Source organism: Muntiacus reevesi, chromosome 1 (assembly GCF_963930625.1).
Source record: "Muntiacus reevesi chromosome 1, mMunRee1.1, whole genome shotgun sequence".
Taxonomy (NCBI): Eukaryota; Metazoa; Chordata; class Mammalia; order Artiodactyla; family Cervidae; genus Muntiacus; species Muntiacus reevesi.
The window spans coordinates 139,491,227-139,514,070 of NC_089249.1; the positions used below are offsets into that span (position 1 = coordinate 139,491,227).

General features: G+C 41.7%; 1 protein-coding gene across 2 annotated transcripts in view; it reads right to left on the minus strand.

Moving 5' to 3' along the window:
• Window positions 1–4,106: 4,106 nt before the first annotated feature.
• The window catches only part of AK4 (adenylate kinase 4), an 83,502-nt gene continuing 64,764 nt past the window's right edge, over window positions 4,107–22,844 (minus strand). For both annotated transcript variants that reach the window (XM_065911505.1, XM_065911496.1), the window contains exons 4-6: window positions 14,111–14,283; window positions 11,497–11,615; window positions 4,107–10,220 (exon numbers count right to left, since the gene is read on the minus strand). In XM_065911505.1, coding sequence (XP_065767577.1) covers window positions 10,106–10,220; window positions 11,497–11,615; window positions 14,111–14,283 — 407 coding nt within the window. In that variant the 3' untranslated portion in view covers window positions 4,107–10,105. The remainder of the gene's footprint in view (window positions 10,221–11,496; window positions 11,616–14,110; window positions 14,284–22,844) is intronic.

Sequence of the window (22,844 nt, forward strand, 5' to 3'; positions counted from 1 at the left end):
AATCCAGATTGGCTCTTCTCAGTATTTTTCCACTTAGTGTTGGGACTCTCTAAATGTCACTGCACTCTCCTTTTTCCAACTAATTCCAGCCTCCATTTTCAAATGGGCTCCATAGGCAGTGCTCTTAATTAGACATATTTCTCCACTCAAATACAATAAGAGTTTGTTTTCTGGTTATGTGGTAGATAGAACTGTGTTATGTAGTGAGTTAATTGTGATTTTATTTGCTTTCCTAGATCTGGATAGTTTGGGAAAGATATAAAGGGTAAGACTTAGGCAACTGTTATCTTCAGAGAGTCCTCACCATCTAACTTCAATTGATAAATGCCAACATGCATAAATATTTAGGTAATGTTCTCCTGCATGCATGCATGCAAAGTCACTTTGGTCATGCCCAACTCTGCAACCCTATGGACTATACCCTGCCAGGCTCCTCTGTCCATGGGATTCTCCAGGTAAGAATACTGGAGAGGATTGCCATGCCTCCAGCCAAGATCCAGGGGATCTTGCCAAACCAAAGATTGAACCCGCGTCTCTTAAGTCTCCTGCATTGACAGGCAGGTTCTTTACCATTAGTGCCATCGGGGAAGCCCAAGGTTTTCATATGAGCACTAAATTAGTGAGTTATTTTCTTAAGGCTTAATATGAGCTTCCCTGGTGGCTCAGATGGTGAAGAATCCACCTGTAATGCAAGACACATGGGTTCAATCCCTGGGTTGGGAAGATCCCCTGGAGGAGGGCATGGCAACCCACTCCAGTATTCTTGCCTGGAGAATCCCAGTTGACAGAGGTACCTGGCAGGCTACATACAGTCCATGGGGTTGCAGAGTCAGACACAACGGAGCGACTAAGCACAGCACACTGGCTTAGTACAGGGGGAACACAACAGTTTAATACAGATAAAATACAGATGACTCATTCAGGTCTTTAAGGAATGCTAGCCTGCACCCACTTCTCCCCTACTGCTGGACCCAAGGTGGTTGATGTAATATAACACAGTCAGTGGCTCGAGGGTGGTCAGTGTATTGGGGCCATTACTGTGAAGAGAGTGACTGATCCATCTTGACTAATCTGGACACAGATTAGTATCCCTGATTCTTCCTTGACAGGAAATCACTTTCTCAGGGTTGCATAGACTTAGAATGGGGGGTGCAACATGGCAACTCCTGATGGGATAGAAGATTTAATCCCTCCATGGGAGCTCTTTCTGCCTCGTCAAGGGACTGATCCTGGCTGGGAGAAAAGCTGGCCACAGGAAAGACTCAACACTGCTCAGGTCCTAGTCACCTCCAAGTGGCAAGGCTCTCCACCCAGACTTGCAAGTCCTGCCCAAGGCCAAAGGAGCCCTGACTGCAGGGCCCTTAACTGGTTATGTGGTAGATATAATTGTGTTATGTAGTGAGTTAATTGTGATTTTATTTGCTTTCCTTGATCTGTATAGTTTGGGGAAGATATAGAGAAAGGGTAAGACTTAGGCAACTGTCATCTTCAGAGTCCTCACCATCTAATTTCAATTGATAAATGCCAACATGTATAAATTTTTAGGTAATAAATTTTCAGGTCCCTCTGGATCTTTGACTAGTGAGAGTCAGAATGAGGAAGAACAGCTGAATAATCATACGCGAGCACTGGAGTTGACGTCTTCCTTTCTCTAACCCTGAGGTTCATCAATCTATAACTGGTGTACAGTGCTTGGTCCACTGTGTGACACCAGAGTATATCTTCAATAACTCTAATCTTCTGTTACACGTGCATATATGTACACACACATATAATATTTACATATACATGTACGTGTGTGTGTGTGTGTGTGTGTGTGTGTGCTTCCCTGGTGACTCAATAGGAAAGAATCCACCTGTCAATGCAGGGGTGAGGGATACAGTCCCTGGGTCGGGAAGATCCCCTGGAGTAGGAATGGCAACCCACTCCAGTATTCTTGCCTGGAAAATCCCATGGATAGAGGAGCCTGGCAGGCTACAGTATGTGGGGTCACAAATGAGTTGGACACAACTGAATGACTACATAATACATATATTTATATGCACATATAAAATACACATAAATAAAATACATATACAACATATCTAGTTTAGGTAGGCTCCCTCAAGTATGGGCATGTTTTTCATTTAATTATTAGTTGCTTACATATTCACTGGCTGAAATTAATATGGGGAAAATTAAACCAAATTGAACTCTGGGGGGAAAAAACCTCAAGTTATTTAAACAGGTAGTGTTCTCTGATAAATCAGAATTCTATATAAATAAGCTTTTATTTGGTCATCAAAATTAGAAATCCTCTCCTTCAAACCCTTTGCCCTGGTATACCCTACCCCCTTACTTCATGGCCATCCAGCCACTAAGACCCTCTTTTCTACCTCCAGTGTTCTTCTCATCCAGAAGTCCATCACATCAGCTTAAACAGATATGCTCTTCGGCCTGCGCAGTGTTTTTAAAAAGTTTAAATTGCCAGTGTTTAAAAATAAGATTTCACACAGTGGCTCCCATTTCAGAAAAATATAATACAACCACCCCTTTTTGTTGAGCTCTACTATCACATCTTAGTTCAGACCTGTAGAACAATTACATCATGCAAATGGGATGAGTCTCTTCTCAGCATTAAGTCTGCTGTGAATTTTGAGACCAGGTCAATACAACTTCCCAATTCAAGTTGGTCTTATCTTTATCACTCCAGTCCTGCCTCACAGTTCTGACATCCATCTGGCATATGTTCAGTTCAGTTCTGTCACTCAGTCGTGTCTGACTCTTCGCGACCCCATGGACTGCAGTATGCCAGGCCTCCATGTCCATCGCCAACTCCCAGAGTTTACTCAAACTCATGTCCATTAAGTCAGTGATACCATCCAGCCATCTCATCCTCTGTAATCCCCTTCTCCTCCTGCCCTCAATCTTCCCCAGCATCAGGGTCTTTTCCAATGAGTCAGCTCTTCGCATCAGATGGCCAAAGTATTGGAGTTTCGGCGTCAACATCAATCCTTCCAATGAATACCCAGGACTGATCTCCTTTAGGGTGGACTGGTTGGATCTCCTTGCAGTCCAAGGGACTCTCAAAAGTCTTCTCCAACACCACAGTTCAAAAGCATCAATTCTTCGATGCTCAGCTTTCTTTATAGTCCAACTCTCACATCCATACATGACTACTGGAAAAACCATAGCCTTGACTAGACGGAACTTTGTTGGCAAAGGAATGTCTCTGCTTCTTCACTTTAGGATTCAGGTAAAAGAAAAGGCCCATAAAGCTTGCAAGTTTCAATGCAGATGGAGAGATAGGTACCCCTCCTCTGGTCCTAAGGCTTCTACTCAGAAGCAACACCTTCATTTCTGCTCACCTGCAGTGGTTAAAGCACATTATACACCCAAGCGTTAAGCCAATGGGGCCAAGATATAAAATCCTCCTAAAAAGTGAATGGTTTGAACTTTAAAACAATGTCACACGTTGCCATTAGGTCCAGTTCACCTTTCAGGGACACGGAAGCCTGGAGAACAAGTTGCTGCGTCAGCTGGCATCTGACTTCAGCTAACGGAAAGTCCCTGCAGGAGATAGGAGAGGTTGGGAGAGGCCAGGGCATGTGCCCCCATCCCTGTCACAGGAAGATTCTCCTTCAAAGGCTCTGTTTCCTCTACACCTCAAGCTCCCACCAGAGAGGTGTGCTGGAGCTATTGCTTCTGCTGGGTAAGCCTGGAAGGCATGACCTTAGAGTCAGGCACTCTGATCCAGTCTCCTTACCTGTAGGATGGAATCTACTTACATCATCCAGTTGCTTCAAAAATAAAGAATGTCCATGGAAATAGGTAAAGAATAAAGTGCTGGAAAATAAAGGAGTTTGAAGGTAAACAAAGTGAGGCAACAAAGTATAGAAGAAAATGAGACGGAGAGGGGTCATAAATCTTGGATTTGGGGTCTCGCTCTAACACCCAACTATCACGTTATCCAGGGAACACTGTATTCTCGGTTTTCTCCATCTTCAAAGTGGAGAAAACACTGTAGATAATGGGAAGGTTGCAGAGTGGCATAAATGGGAGTATTTGTGAAGATGTGTACTGCCAAGTATAAAAGGCTATATAGAAATGTTAAATGAATTCACTAGTTTTAAGCAGAAAAAACTTTATTTCTATCAAATTAAAAAGTATGAGTCAATCTTCAAGCAAGATAAAATCATCAATAACACAATTAACAGAGCATGTACAGATTAGACTACAGGTTTAGATACTTTGAATTAAGCACATACACCAAAATCAAGAGGACTGATAACTTCCACACTGAGGAAAAGCACTGACTCATTGTAAACACATGACTTCTGGGAAAATGGAGCTGACATTTCACAGAAGAGTAAACCAGAGGCAAGTTGTCATTAGGTTAGAGAACTGATTTGAGCTTGAGAGGAATCACAGTGAAATGCCATTGTAATGCAACAATTTCCCAAGATCTACTCATCTCAAGAATATATAAAAATCAGTAGTACAAATTCTCATAAAACTGGGAAAGCCCTCTATGCCCTGACACCTTGGAGCTGACACAAAGATTGAGTTTTCATTTTTCTTCCCTTTATTCTTCTCTAAATTAAACACAAAACTTTGTTTTTATTTAGCACATTTCTGTCTCAAGAGAAAGGTTTTATGAAATGAAATTAGACACACATCAACCCCAGTGAGAATCTTCAAGGTACAATGCTCTTTTGACATGTGTTTAAACAGGAAATCTTTTATTTCAAGAATGACACTGTGCTTTATAGAATAGCCTAATTATCACCAAAGAAGGAATGAATATATCCACCACTCCCCCCGCCCCCCCCCGCCCCCCCGCCGCCAAAACACACATCACCTCTCTTTCTCTCTCTCTCTCTCTCACACACACACACACCAATTTAGGGAATTTCCTGAAGCATACAGATAATGACATTTATTTTGGCAAGAATCGTGCAATTTGTTAAAATAAAGATAAGGTATGGCATTTATCAGCAACTGTAATTATATCTCAACAGACGCAGGAAGCAAATTTTCTTCACAGTTGAAATACGGCTTCACGGTTCCCCCATCATCTGGGTCTTGCACACTTTGCATCTGGAAAGCAGACTGGGTCAGTTATATAAGGAAAGGAACCTTATGACCAGACCACATTCCCACATGAAAAGGTGTTTGTTACTGGGTTCCTCTTCTGAAACACCAAACAGACGAGGGAATTACTGAAAATGGAGGGGAATAGAATGCAATTCATACTATAGACATGACTCTGTCTTACGAATTGCCTTTCTGGCAAAATTACTGCAGCAAGAAAAGATATTGTCTATCGAGTGAAAAGCAACACACGAAATCCATCAGGTAGATACGAATGCCTCCCGAGATCCCGTGACCCAGCAGAGGACGGATGAAACACCGTCCCCTGTAGACACGTGTGTGGCTACCACCAGGACCCACTGGTGCTCATTTCCAGTCTTGGCACTAGGGCCAAAAGCAAAGATTCCGGGTGGGAGCAAATACACTGTTTTACCTATTCATGAGAATAGGGAGCTCAAACTAGAAAAACACCAAAAAAGCCTTTTTGAATTTCCTGATTAATTCCTATCCATATAGGAAAAGGTTAAGTAAACAGGAGCATTTCAGTTTTAAAACACAAGGAGGCAAGATAATTGAGATAATACTATTACATAGGCTAATTGTTGAGGATTTAATTAGATAATGGATGGAGTGCACATAGCACCAATCAACAGTGACTACCAAGCCCTTCTGATACCTGAACATACTTGGAAATTTGCTGTCTTTATGATTTAAGCAAAGACTTCTCCCTCCCCTCCCTGCCCCCCATACACACCACAAACAGGTGGTTAAAACTTCTTTAAACAAATAACCAAAATCAGATACTGAACTCAGTTTCCAGTGATTTAAAAAGTATAAAAACTCTATTTATGGGTTTACATAGGCATCTTTCTATCAGAATTTATCAAGAACCTATAGGGCTTCCCTGGCAGTCCAGTGGTTAAGACTCCACACTTCCACTTCAGAGGGCACAGGTTCGATTCCCGGTTGGGTAAGTTCTGCATGCTTCGTGGTGTGGCCAGAAAAGAAAAAAAAACTCAACCTAGAAATGGCAGGAGAGGCCAGAGCATCACCTGTCTCCCAAGAATCCTCCATCGCCTGTGCCTATTCTTACCTTTTCCCCTTCCCTACCAAAGAGAGGGGCACACCCTGGATGAAGCTGGAACTCATGTGAGCTGAACTATTGGAAGGTACTGAGAGTCACCCTGGAGAAGGCAGGTGAGATGGGAAGCCATTTCTGCCAGAATTGTAAGCGATAAGCAGTGCCACCACATCAGAGGGCAGGCAAAGATGTGGATTTGGCATTCAGGACCATGTTAATGCACAATGTCACACAGGGAGGATGGTATTAAAGTCTAGGATGACCCTGGATTAGGAGCCCAATCACCATTCGTTCACCGGCTGGCACTGCAGGAAAGATCAGTTACTATGGGGGCCATGCCCGGGGGTAGAGGCAAGGGAGTCATTTGTTCTGATGTCAGGGAAACAAAGTATTGAGTAGTGTCTGGAGGGCTCCCAGGAGTCTAGGGGAGTGTGTGAGCACCACGGCTGGACAGCTGGGGTGGCAGAAGCACCAAGGTCCCTTCAGGGCCACAGAACCATGGACACCGAGAGAACAAGTGAGGACCATGAGCTTGCCGCTGCCACAGAGTAGCCTGGACCCAGGCCAGGCCTACTTAGACGGCCTTTCATTTCACTTACGTACAAAACTAAGAGCCTCTCAGTCATGCCCTACTCTTTGCGACCCCCATGGACTATACAATCCATGGAATTTTCCAGGCCAGAATACTGGAGTGGGTAGCAGTTCCCTTCTCCAGGGGATCTTCCCAACCCAGAGATCAAACCCAAGTCTCCTGCACTGCAGGTAGATTCTTTACCAGCTGAACCACCAGGGAAGCCCTCTTTTTACTTACAAGTGAGCAGTTATGGATGATCAAGGGCTCAGACTCTCCTCTGGCAGCTTCCTTTGCTTAAGCAAAAGGGAAAAAGGAAAAGGAACACTCTCATACAGAGGTGGATGTCACCAGAGTGAACACCGCCATTCTGGATGTGAGGCCACTTGGAAATACAAGCAAGCTCAGAGCCCTGTGTTGCTTGGGACAGGACGCAGGGAGTTAACATCCAGGAGCAGAGCCAGGAAAGCTGGGTTCAAGTCTGTCTACACTGCGCATTGGCAGCAGAAGCCAGGGCAAGATGCTTTACTTTGCCGACCCTCGCTTTGTTTATAAACAGGGGATCGTGCCTATCTCAAAAGATGCTGGCAAGATTAAATGAGATGTTTGCAAATGTCCTAAAACTGTACACACATGACACTCAGCAGGCCTTCAATAAGTGGTACCTATTATATGCTTGCTTTAGTGTTAGAATATATGAAACACAGCAGTGCTTTCAAGTTCTAAAGCTGAAGCTGGTGGGGATAAGAGAAAGCAAAATGAATGCAGAGCTGGCTAGAATCAGAGAAGGCAGGGATACGTAGGAATTTTAGAAACCAAACTACTCTTTGTGCCTTGCTTTGATGGAACCTCACGTGTGGCAGTAGAAGGAAAACTAAGAGATCCCTTTAATTTTATCTTGGTCAAAATATTTTCAAGAAAATTTTATTTTATTTTAGTGCAAAATCATTGAAGGAAAAGCTAGACTTTGTTGAAGAAAACCAGAAACATTTTTTTAGGCTATCAAACATCATCAAACAAGCATCATCTTTCAAAAGCCTGTGGAAACAGCATTTGGCTTTCATTATGGTCTCACCTAGCAAAGGTGACTGCCCTCTACTTCAAGGCAACCTCAGAAATAGCACACACTAGTGAGATGCATTGAGCGACTCTGATGCTGGCTTTAAGTGTCTATTTTGCTGGACGGGAGAATGGAAGGAAGGATGAAGGAGCAGAGTATGGAGTCAGGGATCACCGAGGCCATTTCCCATACCTCTTCCCAAAACTCCAAAGCCCATGATTACATTGGAGCATACATTGGAGCATCTGCTAAACATCAATAGAAGTGAGGAAAGTTTTGAAGATTTTTCTGCTTCCAAAAAAGCACACACTTTCCTCTCCTGAATGATCCCTATAATAACCTTAACTTTCTACTTTTCCTACTTTATGGAAATTGTCTCCATGGCAAAACCACTCTAAATTGTGTAATTTTCCTCATATAAGACTTGTTTTTCTCTATGCCTGGTTCCCCTGGAAACCTGAGCTATATCTGCACGTCTGATTTTCACTCTATCCCCATCAACTGGCAATTAAACACAACTCTTCTCAAAAGTCACTACCATGCACTGATGTTTCACAAATCTGAACTGGGCATTTTAACTGCATAAACCTAGAAAGTAAATAATCTTACTTCACTTGGGTTCAGAGGACGAGGAGGAAACTGGTCTGTGTTTCCACTAAGGGAACCAAGAACATTCACATGAAGAGACAAAGTGAGAGGGACTGGCCAGAGCGGGGGCAGTGTTTGGAGAGAAACTGCATGGCTACCAAATAGAATTCACGGGTCAGTGAACGGCTAGAAATTCACTGCGACATCTTCAGAAAATAAATAATGTGTTCCAACATCACCTATGCTGAAAGGCTTTTGTTTTCTCAGCAGTATCAGGAGTTACACAGAAGTCACTCCTGGAAATAGTAAAGGACCCTCGCTGGTACAATCATGATGCATGAAGAGGAATATTTTTAAGGCAACAGGAATAAATTTCATTGTCCTTCCCAGAGGAGGGTGAGCATTAGTGGCCACCAAGTCTGGAAACCAGGCAAATCCTTAATAAATGGTTTATTGATACTATATTCTAATGAATGACAAAATAGTATGATCTATATTTCTAGACTTAATGGCCACCCTATAGAAAGCATCTTTGGAATAGAATAAAAAATTACAATTTTACCAAATCGCATAATCATAAAGCTGTCATCACGAGTCTAGGCACAGCTAGTGCAACATTTTCCTTGACCCCATAGGCTCCATTCCCTTTACCAACTATTTATAATATGCTTGGGTCACTCACAAGAGAAAAACACTGTCAGCATCAATATTTAGCAGCATTTTCAAAATATATATTTTTTTGTCTTCACTATAAGCTAAACTATTCTTTCAGTCCAGTAATTCCATATGGTCTTATTTACTTCTATACATAAGACACAATCTTTTAACATTTATGGAGGTGAGTATTTCCCAGTTTTTGAGAGTTTCCCAAAGACTCTTAGGGTTTTATTTTGCCACAATAAAAGAAAGGAGCGGTGTCAATTCACGAAGAGTCAGACCAACAGTTTAAAGTAGACCCTCCACACAGTTCAGTTCCTGGTGCATAAAGAGACCGAACATCGCCCCCCAGCTCTCAGCTCTCAGACAGGAATTTGAGAGGGATAAAAGCAGGAACAATATTACTTAATAGTCTAGGGAGGGAGAACGCAGACGTCTAATAAAAGTAGTAGAAGCCAAGTCCTTTCATTCTGGGATGTCTGAAAAAGATTCAATGGAGTACGGATGCAGAGAAGGCGTCATTCCTAACAGAAAAAAAATGAACTGTGGACAGTCACTCAAGGCCAGAGAAGCAATCACTGAGAGCTACTGTTTCAATCCCACTGTCACCAGGAGGGCAGATGCCAGAGAACCAGGACAAAGGCAGCTATAGCCCCTGGCATTCTCAGGCCTCCTGGTGCTATGTTTCAACAGCCTTTAGGGGCTGGGGAGAACCAGGGAGTACCACCATCACATGTGAAAAAGCTACTATGGCAACAACCTGGCCGTGGAAAATCAGCTAGAGCTTGGGCGATACACCGTTGGAATCCAGCCTGTGCTGCTTCCTTTCTTATAAAGAACTTGAGACACGTGCAGGGACATCTTAAACACGTGTAGGTGGCCCCTCTTTTAGAAAGGCAGAGAAGAGCCTCATCATTAACTCATTCTATTCATTAGTTTTCATGTCTGTTCACCATTTAAACTAGAAAAGACACTGCAAGCTATCTCGGCTAGCTGCTAACTGGGACATGGCACCAATACTACACACACAATTGAATGAATGACCATATCTTCCCGGTTCTTCCACTGCGCAGGCTCAGTAGGCTTCTTTGGACTGAACAGGGGTGATCTTGTTCGAGAAAAGTGTGTAAACATAGGGCCAGATTTTGTTAGTCTCGGTTCCCGAAAATTGGTGGAGCACTCCTCGGCTCCTGAAAAACAAAGTCCGACATACAGGGCATTTTAGGTTTCCTTTTGACATGGTATCAGCGCGGATGAAGATCCTGGGTATAATATAAACACGATCTCCTGGTCTACATCACACATCACTGAGTGCCAAAACCAATGTATCAACACCCCCAGTTCGGTATAACTAAATAAAGCCCAGCCTCAGCAATTCTCACAAGTTTGCTGTCATGCCAACTTTTCTTCTCCCCTTTAAAAACATGATAACATTATAGGGATGACCTCAAATCTGCCTCAATACACACAGTGAAAAGCAAATCAGTGACAAACATTGCTACTCTAAAACCCTTGTTATAGATCATGAAACACAAGATGTATCCTAATAAATGGTCAAGAACTTCATTTCTAAAGGCTGGCTAAATTGTTTGGGGGCTACAAGATCAGACAATGATTAGAGCAGAGGCTGTACGCTGCTGTCTTGAATGCAGTCCATACACGGACTTTGTTTGGCATCCAAGCTATTAATAATTTTTTAGGGAATTGCCTGGGGGTCCAGTGGTTAGGACTCGGTGCTTTTACTGCCAGGGACCCAGATTCAATCCTTGGATGGGGAAATGAGATACCGCAAACTGCGGCATAGCCATGAAAAATTTTTTTTAATTTTTTGCCAATATATTATAAAATAAGGGATTTTCTTCTGCAGAGAAAGCTTGACTTCTGCTTCTTTGGAAAAACAGGCTCACTGGCCACACTTAGCCTGAGTGCTTCCATGGTGATAATTGGCTAGAGCAACAGAGGAGCTGTCTAATTCAACTGTCAGTCAACTGCCCAGCTTGACATGTCCCCCACCAGGTTTGACACTCATTTCCATCACCTGCCTGGCCCCTGTAAGTTATCTGAATTTGCAACCTGTAGTTTATGGCTTTAGCTTTTCTTTATTAAACTCCCTCCAGACATATCTAAGCCAAAAAGTCCCTTCTAATCTATCCAAGTCATATATTTACACGTGGGAGTATCAAAATGCAAACCATTATTTCAGTCCCTTAAAAAAATGAAAATGTCTAGATGCAAATTTATCATCACACAGAGATGATCAGGCTGTGGTCCTTATCAGAGTTTAAGCATAAAAATACCAGGCATTCTTTCCCATGTACACACCAGCATTTCATCCAAGAGGTATTTGGCCTTTCAGGTTTATCAAGCTTGAAGAAACACCAGCCCACGGCAACCCACTGTCCCTCCCACGAGGAGCCACACCTTTTCAGTTGGCCAAGGGGCACGGGAACACTGAAGCACACTCACTTGTATAACTCGATGACTGGCTTTGCCACATCCTTGTACTGTCTTAGTCTGGCAGCAACTGCTTCAGGCTTGTCATCCTCCTGCTGGACCAATGGTTCACCAGTGACATCATCAATCCCCTACAAATACCAGAGAAATCCTCAACAATGTCACTCTGGTCCTCTAAATAATCCTAAAACTAGCTTCTTTCTAAAGCTTGAGTTCTTAAAATGGAAAACAAATGTCTCAAAGAACCAAATGGCCTCCTTAGGAAAAACACTAATCAAAGAAAAGGTATGTCAGTCCTGTTTTTGCTACTTTCAAATTCTATCACGTAGTTCTTCTAAGATTAAACTTACTCAGGTTATTTTAGCAAATCAATTAATGACATCTAAAGTTAGAACAAAATAGGCATGAATCATGTACCCAGGATAACTACGAACAAACATTCTGCAACTGAAAAACTGTAATTTTAGAAAATCTGATTTTTTTGTGTACTTTAACTTCCCCAGGAGCTATATCTGCATACAAAAAGCAAAAAGGACACCTCAGAATTTCACCTGCCAAGTCCATGGCTATTGGACTACCAAGGCAGATAGTCATAGGAAATCAATCTGTCAAAAGGCAGAATAGAGCAGAACTCAGGCATAGAGCAGAAGGCTCAGTCATTCAACTGGATAATCCAAAATTGGCTCTAAGTTCGAAATGCACTAAAATTCTAATACAGCACAAAGCCTTAAGTATATAACTTACACTTAGAACTTACTGGTGAGCCACATAATTATCATGTGTGTACTACAGGGCTGTTACCCTGATGGAACGGGAGACATGAGGGGTGGGAGAAGGAGATCCATCACTCATTCCTCTCCTTTATTTTACTTATTGCTGCAAAGCTCAGGAATCATTTCCAGGACTTTATAGCACCCAGAAATACAACACTGTTTCCAGAAAGAGCAGGAGGATGCAAGGACAACAGCGTCTCTCCCAGGGAGCTTGGTCACAGCAGCTGGGTGACTTGGCCCAAACTGGCACTTCCACTGCTGTCTTTGGAAATAGCATTGAACAGCAGGTGCTCTTTTAGGGGTACCCAGGCTTTGGAAAACAGCTCAAATTCTACAAGAATCTCCACATCAGCAAGTCTACAGAGGGCCAAAATATGATGCATTTGTGTTAGACTCCAATGCCAACTCAGAACCCTCTTTTCCTCCTTTTCCATTTTTCCCCCGTACTTGTTTTTTGGGATGGAATGATGGAAGAGCTCTACAAAGGAATTCCAGAATAACGTACATTTTTAAAAGAAGACTTCAAAAGGTTAGACTTCTGCTTAACCTAAATGAAAAGGACTTATAAGAACCTAATGATGACTTAAAGAACTAGATGGCATCCATACATACATAACCCCTTGAAGTAGTTTTCTGTAGTTGTTACTGACTATATTCAAGTCTATCCTAGTCCATAAACATTAAACCAGTAAGACACAATGGCCACACCTTTCACACTTAGATAGGAACAAGTAATACTATCTATTGGCAAATAAGAATGATCAGATTGAACTAATTCATGCCTTTACCAGGAACAGTAACTCTTTAAATGAGTTTACCAAAAATTTCTTTAACCATATACCTTTACATATACTTAATTTTATGCAGACACATAGTTATTATACTGTGAACTTCTTTTAAAGGGCAATCTTCTATGCCTTTGGCTCTCTCTCGTCTCTGTACATCCTCATGCTCACTACTCAGAAGACCCCACTCACTCTAACCCTATGCCTTACTCTGTCCCAACCCCAAACACTGGCAGCCCAGGTTAGATCCTTTATATCTTTATCCCTACTTTTATGAAGCTAGAGAGCACTTATAATCATGTAAACAGATATGTATAAATAAGGGTGGTCGTGGTTTTACAAAAATTGAGTCACTCTGCTGTTTGCATTTGTCACTTAACAACACTCAGGGAAAAATATTACTCTAGGCCAAAGAATATAATAAGTAAAGCACTAGTCACTCAGTTGCATCCAACACTATGGACTATAGCCCACCAGGCTCCTCTGTCCATGGAATTCTCCAGGCAAGAATACTAGAGTGGGTTGCCATTTCCTTCTCTGGGAAATCTTCCCAATGAATATAGTACTAACTCAATTTTCTTTTTACTGACTACATAATATTCCAAAATGTGATTACTGCCAAATTTATTTAGCCATCCCTAGAAATTAACATTTGTATTGTTTTCAAATTTTATTTTTCCCACTACAAACAGCACTGAAATAAGCCTCACTGTGTACATGACCTTACATGCTAATGCTTACATTTTCATAGACTGTACTCCCAGAAATGGGTTGAATGAAATATGTATTTAAAATTTTTAATGTACGTTGCTAGGTTGCTTCTCTAAAAGATGATTAACATTTCATATACCTAATACAGATAACAGTAACATGTTCCCAGATCCTAACTACAGAAATAAAAGTGTTAATTTACATTCCTTCATTACAAGTGAATGATTAATTTTAAAATATCTGTTGGCTATGTATATTTGCTCTTTTTGGAATAGCCTATTCAAATTGTTCCCCCACTTTTCAACTGAAATGTTTTACCTTCTTTTCAATGTGTGAAAGTACATTGTATATTCTTACATGTACATGAGGTGGGTTGAAGTCCAGGTTATATACCCTTCCACTGGGAGGGTGAATCCAACGTCGACTGAGACGATCTTTGAGCGTTTCAAATGGAATATTCAAAGTGATCACTAGATCCAGGTCACATATTCTGTCCAAGGCTTCAGCCTGAACTAATGTTCGAGGAAAACCTAAATGCCAAAACAAAATATATCAAATGCAAGACACTTCCCAATTCTAAATAGCTGTTGAATTATTTTCAGAGACAAAATAATCAAATCTGCACAAATACTACCCAGAAAGGAACTTTAAAAATCAGGAATTAAAAAAAAAAAAAAATCAGGAATTTATATTGACTTCCATGAATTAAATACTAGAAGAAAATATGCTACTTTATAACCTAGCTTCAGCATTTGGAATATAAAAGGTTAAGGAGTCACATGATAAAAGCAATAAGTACTAAAAATTAGACTAGTCCCAGCTCTGGTGTAAGCTCTGCTCTTAACTACCTGTGTGACCCTGGGCAAGTTGTAACACCTCCATTTCCTGTTCTGTTAAAGAACCCAAGGGACAAATTTATTCTTGTGTCCTTTTAGTTGTAATAGCTTGTGTGTGTGCGTGTATGCACCAAGTAGCTTCAGTTGTGTCCAACTTTGCAACCCTATGAACCGTAGTCCGCCAGACTCCTCTGTCCATGGGATTCTCTAGGCAAGAACACTGGAGTGAGTTGCCATGCCCTCCTCCAGGGGATCATCCTGACCCAGGGACTGAACCCAGATCCCTTACATCCTCTGCATTGGCTGGCAGGCCCTTTACCATTAGCGCCACCTGGGAAGCCCTTGTAATAGCTTGTGAGTGTATTATTCATAGGTTACCACTAAATGCGCGCACACACACACACATTTTTAAAATCCAAATCAAATAAAGTACAACCTTTCACTCAGACCTTCATTTGAGCCTGCACCTTAACAGTAAGATGGGCAAAATTCCAGTCTCAAAAAGAATTGATGCTTTTGAAACCATATGGATACTGCAAAACTTATAAATTCACCCTACTTTGCTAAATGTAGGGAAATAAACTGCAATTGAAATTTGGACTCATGGGTATTACTTCCTTTTTTGCAGTTAGCTGATCCCAAATTTTACATATATATATATATATATATATATATATTTTCCCCATCCACTTTTCCCCTCCTATTTGTCATGAAGTGATGGGACCAGATGCCATGATCTTAGTGTTTTTAATGTTGAATTTTAAGTCAGCTTTTTTACTCTCCTCTTTTACCCTCAATGACAGATTTTATTTTCTTGGGCTCCAAAATCACTGCAAATGGTGAGTGCAGCCATGAAATTAAAAGATACTTTTTCCTTGGAATGAAAGCTATGACAAACCTAGACAGTGTATTAAAAAGCATAGACATCATTTTGCCAACAAAGGTCCATCTAGTCAAAGCTATGTTTTTTCCAGCAGTGATGTACGGATATGAGAGTTGGACTACTCTCAAAGAAGGCTGAGTGCTAAAGAATAGATGCTCTTGAATTGTGATACTAGAGAAGACTCTTGAGAGTCCCTTGGACTGCAAGGAGAATAAACCAGTCAATCCTAAAGGAAATCAACCCTGAATATTCACTGGAAGGACTGATGATGAAGCTCCAACACTTTGGCCACCTGAAATGAAGAGCTGACTTATTGGAAAAGACCCTAATGCTGGTTCAGACTGAAGGCAAAAGGAGAAGGGGGTGGCAGAGGATGAAATGTTAGATAACATCATTGATTTAATGGACATGAATTTGAGCAAACTCCAGGAGATAGTGAAGGATAGAGAAGCCTGGTGTGTCCATGGGGTTGCAAAGGGTTGGACATGACTTAGCCACTAAACAATTCCCCCTCCAGGGGTTGACCTGCTTTAAATTTCACTCCAGGTTTGGCTGGGATAGAACTACACAGTAGTATCTTGTTTCTAAACAGTTTGTCAGGTTGATCTGTTGTTAAAAACCTGACTGCATCCAATATCACTTAAAAAAAATGTCCTTTAAGTCTTACTTAGGTAAAAGAGCCAGATGGATGAAGAACAGGAAAGAAAGTATAATAGAAAATGCAACATTCAGAAGAGAAACTTTTAAATCCCATCAAAAAGGACACCAGCCCATCTTCACCCTTTTATCATTAGAAGTAATAAGATAACTTTGTAAAGATGGGTCTTCATGGCCCTAAAACACTCAACAATCAAAGAACTCCTTTTCCTATTATAGCAAGTCAGTTATTCAAACATGAGCATGCTACATCCTGTGTTACAATTCCCAAGTTGTATGAATGCCAAGGTGATATCAGTGTTTGTTCAGTTGAATATGACAAAACCCACCCAAAGTTGTCTCTATGCCCTCGCTCCAGTTAACAACCTCTGCAGATAACTCTCTCCAATGCTCCAAAGCCTTCCTTATTGTCCATCTATAAGGCCAGGCCCTTTTCTCCAAAGCCCATTCCTCCCAGGCTCCTCATCCATCATCTTTTGCATATTCCATTACCAGGAGTCTGAGCTAAGTCATGGATGAGATTCCTGATTCCTCTCCTTGCATGTTCCCCAGCTGCAATCCACCTCACCTGTTTGCACAGCTTCACCTCTGGGCTGCCCATGACAGCATTTTCCTTATCTACACACTTCCCTACAGTTGACTTTGGCCACATCAAGTTGCATTCAGTATTGCTCACCTCAGGCCTCACTACCTTTGTGTCAAAGATACCTCTGCCTAAGGGCCTTTGCACTGGCTGTCCTCTGCCTAGAATGTTCTTCCTACAGATCTCTGAACATGACTGTTTATCATTTGAGATATTTGCATAAATAAAAACTTCCTCAGGGAGACTTCTTACACTAGTATACTTAAAATAGCCCCACTTCCTTCTCATTATCTATCTATTCTCTTCAATTTTTTTCTTAGTACTATGAATAATTGCCAAGTATTCATGTTTATTTTCTATCCCTTTCTCACTCACTCTCTGAGAAACGGGACTTTTCTGTCTTGATCACTGCTGTACCCTTTTGCTCCTAAGAAATTAACACTGATGAACAACTTAGTACAGGGCCTTGAGTTATTTCCAAAGTTTATGCCCTGATGAACTTGCTTACAGTATTTTGCCAGTTCCATGAAAAATTATCCATTACCTACACCTTACTAAACTGAACATCTGGTCTGCAGTCCAGTGTAAGCCTTGGTCACAGTAAGTACAGAAATGAGAAAAGAACATATAGGAATTTTATAGGACTTCCACAGAGTAATTTTAAGGCTGTTGAATCTAAAATTTGAGCTTGAATTTGGTGGTTTTTTCAATTTTTCTAGTAATTTGTTTCTATTGTATTTGGCAAGAGAAGTGTTCTGCAGTGGATTGGAAAAACAAAACTGGAGTTTCGCTACAGAGAGTTTATTCTAGACTTTCCCTGGGGCTTCTTTTCTAATTTCTCCAGTAAAGGAAATTATCCAATGGCCCAACTTTCTTTTGTTAAATTTGATGTTGTTTATTACAGAACCTCTTAAGAGATTAAGTGGTATCGCTTTGCAAAGGGACACAGGAACAGAGAGACCCAAACCCAGGGCACATTTCAACTCTATTCTTATGACAAGGAAAGCGTAAGTTCAAGCAGAGGTGAGGACAGACTTACCTTGCAGAGCACATCTCAGTTAGCGCATCGGCTATCATGAGCCTAACCCAGTGTAAACACATGCTCCTACCAGGCACCAGAGCCTTTCCAACACAAGAGATAGCATCAACAGAGACTGCTTTCCCATCCTCATTTGCTGTCCTCTTGTCGTCTGGTATTCAGGCTGGCTTCAGCAGAGAAATAGGTACTTCTAATCTTGCAGTCTAGGCTCCTGTGCCAACAGCCACCCAGCTATATCCTCTCCATCCTCCCACACTAACTCTCCGGCTAAGCATCCCCTTCACATAAAGGCACCCACCTGTTGGGAAATTATGACTGGAAGTATGTTCATGGTGCTTCTGCAATGGGAACTGAGATAAAGTGTTTTCAAAACAGAAAAAATATATATTGCCTTTAAATAAACTGTTAACTAGTTTTCGCCTCTCATAATTTCTGTTAGATCAGATTATGACTACCTGGTATTTGAGGAAGTAAAATATCAAATCATATCTGCCTAAGACCAAGTACAATGTGGACACCTTGGCCTTAGCACTGCCTGGCGCACAGTGGGCAAACACTTGGGTAGTTGTCTTCTAGTTTTCTATTCAGTGAACATACTTCTTTGATTAGTCTTCCTTATTTGTAAATAATTCCATGAAATTATATGACTCTCTTGAGCTCTGTAAACTAAATATGTAGCCCTCTTTCCATTATGGAATGGTTTGATGACTTTAAAATCAATTCATTAAGCAACTTCTCTTTTGATTTAGTTCAAAAACAAACCGACTTTCTGAATTGGGGTTTCATAGCATGTGACTGTGGACTTCGCTGGTGGCTCAGACGGTAAAGAATTTGTCTGCCAATTCAGGAGACACAAGAGACACACGTTCAGTCCCTGGGTTGGGAAGATCCCCTGGAGTAGGAATGGCAACCCACTCCAGTATTCTTGCTTGGAAAATCCCATGGACAGAGGCGCCTGGGCTGGCTACTAGTCCATGGGGTTGCAAAGAGTCAGACACAACTGAGCACACACACGCACACCCACATACTGAAGATGTAAGCAACATTTTAATTGATGAGTGTGTACAGAATTTTAGAGATCACTTAAAGACCTGAATTCTCAGTCACAGTTCCTGGGGCCTCATTTTCCAGCATCACTTAGCTGCTACCCTGACAAGAAAACATTGTTCTTTATCCTTTGGGTAGAGCTCAAAAGAGCCCTAGGAAAGAAGAGGCAGCTCTAAGAAAGACCAGTTCCCCCAACAAATAAAAGCTCACATCTTGTTGGTTAAACTTTCCTTGTCTAATAAGGGTTGAAGGCAGTCTGCTCATTTCCCCTAGAACTGTTTCTGAGTTTTTTGAGGGCCTCTGGAGGAATTGGTGGAAAATGGAATCATGTACAAAATAAGTTCGATTCATCAGGAACAGATTTCAAAAACATGTTGGATAGTGCCAACCTACTGGGCTCTCACATTCAGACCCATATTTAAATTCTCTTCTGAGATTTTCTAACACTTTGGGGGGGTCGCTGGTTGCTCTTTGCACTCTGCCGTAATTACAGCTCAGCACACACACTCCACATTCTGGTCCCCACCCAGGCACCAGGGAGCTCAGCTCAGCCACAGCTGACAGCCCAGGTCACAGGTCCTGTCTGTCACTCTAGTTAGCCAAAAGAACAAACGCTCCATGGAGTAGGGGAACGGTGTTCATCTGTCTATGAGACAATTAAAATATGAATATCCTTCAATCTACAGATCCTAACTTTAAGGCTTCAGGACAAGGACTTCCCTGGTGGTCCAGTGGTTAAGGATCTGCCTCCCAGTGCAGTGAATGCATGGTTGTTGTTGTTGTTTTATAAATTTATAATTTATATATAAGCCATGTTTACTGCATAGAAAATCTGTGGCTAGTATATACAGACCCCAAAAATGACTCGAGTATTAGATGATCAAAAAACCCAACAGGAAGCGCACAAAATTTCATTAAGGAAAAATGGCATTTAAGAAGTAAAATGTTATACTTTACAAATTTCCATATCCTTTGAAATATTGAAAAAGGTGATTTTTTTATGAATCAATTTTAAATTTCCCTGTGATAAGTGAAAAATTTAAATATATGCACTTAATACTTTGGGGAGCATTGAAACGAAGCCTTAATATTACATGGTCCTGAGCATCTTTGTGTAACAATGGCTCCATCACTCAAGTTCCTGAGATTTAGTCCAATGGCAACAATGAGAACAGTCAACATGCCTGGTTACAATTCTCTCCACCTTTAGGTCACTGTCAAACTTGAGCCTTCTCAGCCTGTTTTTCTGGGCTATGCAGGTCTGATCCCTGATCGGGGAACTAGATCCCACACGCCACAGGGCAACTACGGAGAAGACACACTCTGGAGCCCCCATGCCACAACTATAGGGAAGCCTGCATGCCGCAACAAAAGATCCCACATGCTGCAACTTAGAAGGCCCCGTGCAGCCAAATACGTAAATCAATGGATTGGATAAATAAATAAAAGACTTCAGGCCACAAAATAGAAAGCAGTATTCTAAAAGGCAGCATGGTAGCTCCAGAATCCCCTGAACTGATTTACATCAGTGTCTCCAAGGTGGGCTGAGCAAATCCTCAAAGTAATTCATTTGTAATTCTCAGCAGAGAATGTCAGAAGAGGTGCAACGTGACCAGAACATTTCAAGCCATTTTAAAAAGGACATCATTATCCATCCATATATATTTTTTAAAAAGAACATGAAGTCAGAGGGATAGAATGCAGACTATCTGAAACTTGTCAAGCAGGATGTCCCTGTATCAGAACACGAGATGGTCATGTTTACTTGGGAGGTGGGGTAAATGTGGGCACTTACTTTAGAATACATCTAGTTATCATTTGATATCCACTCATCCAAATTCTCTTCTAGAAAGCCACTCTTCATATGAGATTCAACTCAGTATTTTGAATTGCTAAGATATTGGGATTTGAAAGGAAACAAAGAACAAACGTAGGGAATGTTAAACCATGATCCCTGGGAAGTCTTGTAAGAGAAAAGCTGAATATAAATAGGAATAGTTATTCTGAACGTGAAAGTATTTCAATGCATACATAAAGTCCTTAAACACATAATTAAGTGATTTAGACTAGGCAGGCCCAAGGAGAGCTTGCCACTCTAGCTATGGATATCCACTATTCTTTAAACATGCTGGCTCATGGTGCCTACTAAAATTACAAGATCCCTGAGGCTGTGTTTATTCCCGAAACGCCCAGGATACGGTCCCACATGGATATGGTATTCCAGGCAGGCAGGAATTACTGACCAAGTGGACTGATGCACACTCAAGTTCTGTCAACAGGTGGCAGCATTAATAATTTTTCCACTTAGAACAGCAACTGTGGTATGCTTTTATTTTTTACTAAAAGTAATCCTCAAAGACATGCTTTTAAATGACTAGCAGTATCAGGCTATTCCAAGTGAAGATATTCCACTGTTGAGGAAACCAGAAAGTCCAACAGATCAAATAAAATAAGCATCATATTTAGGCACAGAAAGCTCATTTTCCTCCCTCTAACTACACATGAGACTGTTCTGCTGCATGGTTTCTGATCAGGAGAACGAAACACCTACCTCATGGGATCCCTGGGATCCCTGAGTGCGTCCTTAGTCATTCAGTCATTTAACTCTTTGTGAGCCCATGGACGGTAGCCCACCAGGCTCCTCTGTCCATGGGATTCTCCAGGGAAGAATACTAGAGTAGATTGCCATTTCCTTCTGCAGGAGATCTTTCCAAACCAGGGATCTAACCCCCATCTCTTGCGTCTGCTGCATTGGCAGGTGGATTCTTCACCACTGCACCATCCAGGAAACCCAGTGGGATTATCTCATCTCAAAACCTGACCTGGAAAAGCTGCTCTGTCCTGTTCAAACAGCCCGCCCATGCTGAAAGCAGTAATATTATGAAGTTAAATGTCTCTCAGAAGCAATCGTGTTTCATCACTGGTTACAGTGCTTCACAGGTTGTTTCTTAGACCTCCCCAAAAGATGTACTAGGTGCAGGGAGATGTCACTAAATTCGGGACTGGTAATATGTTCCCAGCAGTGCTGGCCACTGGGCCTTGACCCCAGCCCCTCTCAGCCACGCCAAGAGCCTGGGGGAGGGCAGCTGGAGAAGGAGGGGTCACGGCAACATGCCAAGGCAGCGGAGGGCTAGAGGAACTAGGACATTTCTGTTTTTCTAATTTGGAGTGCATTCACTCCAGAGGAAGGGCACAGAGCCAGAGTCCACCACTACATTCCCAGGCAGAAAAGAAAGCCCTCCACTTGATGGAAATAAAAGGGCACTTCTGAAGGGCAACTTCCAACATCCGCCTGGGGTCAGCAGCTTGCAAAAAGGTCAAGCAACCTCAGGGTGCCTTCCTACCTCCAGTAAGATCTGGGGCCAACATGGAGGCTTCTGACCACCCATCTCTTCCCAGTTGTGGGCAAATAAGAATCAGGTTACAGATTGTTCATTACAATTAATCACTGAAGGATTAAAGCTGAAAGCAGTCATTCTTCCAGTTTCCCCTAACCCAGTGGGGCATTCACACCACCCACTTAGTATTAACTTAAAACTAATCACCATCAAAATCTGTTTTGTGAAGGAGTTTTCTCTCTCGTATCTTATCTGTTTACACAATATTTATTTGTATGCATATCTGAGACCTCCATATTCTATTTCAGCCAATTTGTATTAACAGATGGTGAAAAGATTAAGAAGCAGCTGTGCTCCAGATGTTGGCAAAGGGGGCTTATGCTACCTCCTATCACTGTGTGAGCTCATAGTTCCCTCTGCGCCAGGAGTGCTCGAGGGCATGCTTCCTGCTCATTGAGATCTTCCAGGGACACTTGGACTCTTGTTATATATCCTCGAGTTTTAGAAATTTGTAAGAAGTGAGTACTGCTTTCAAAGAGCTTATAGGTTAGTAGTAAATGATTTAAAAACCTAGATAGGCTATAATCATTACTGAGTGATCTACTGATAAATACAGGATACAGAAAATTTGGTTTTGAATCACAAGTTTGGATCTTGGAAATGGCTCATTGAAATTAAAGAATTCCTAGTAGGCAGGCATTCGTAGGG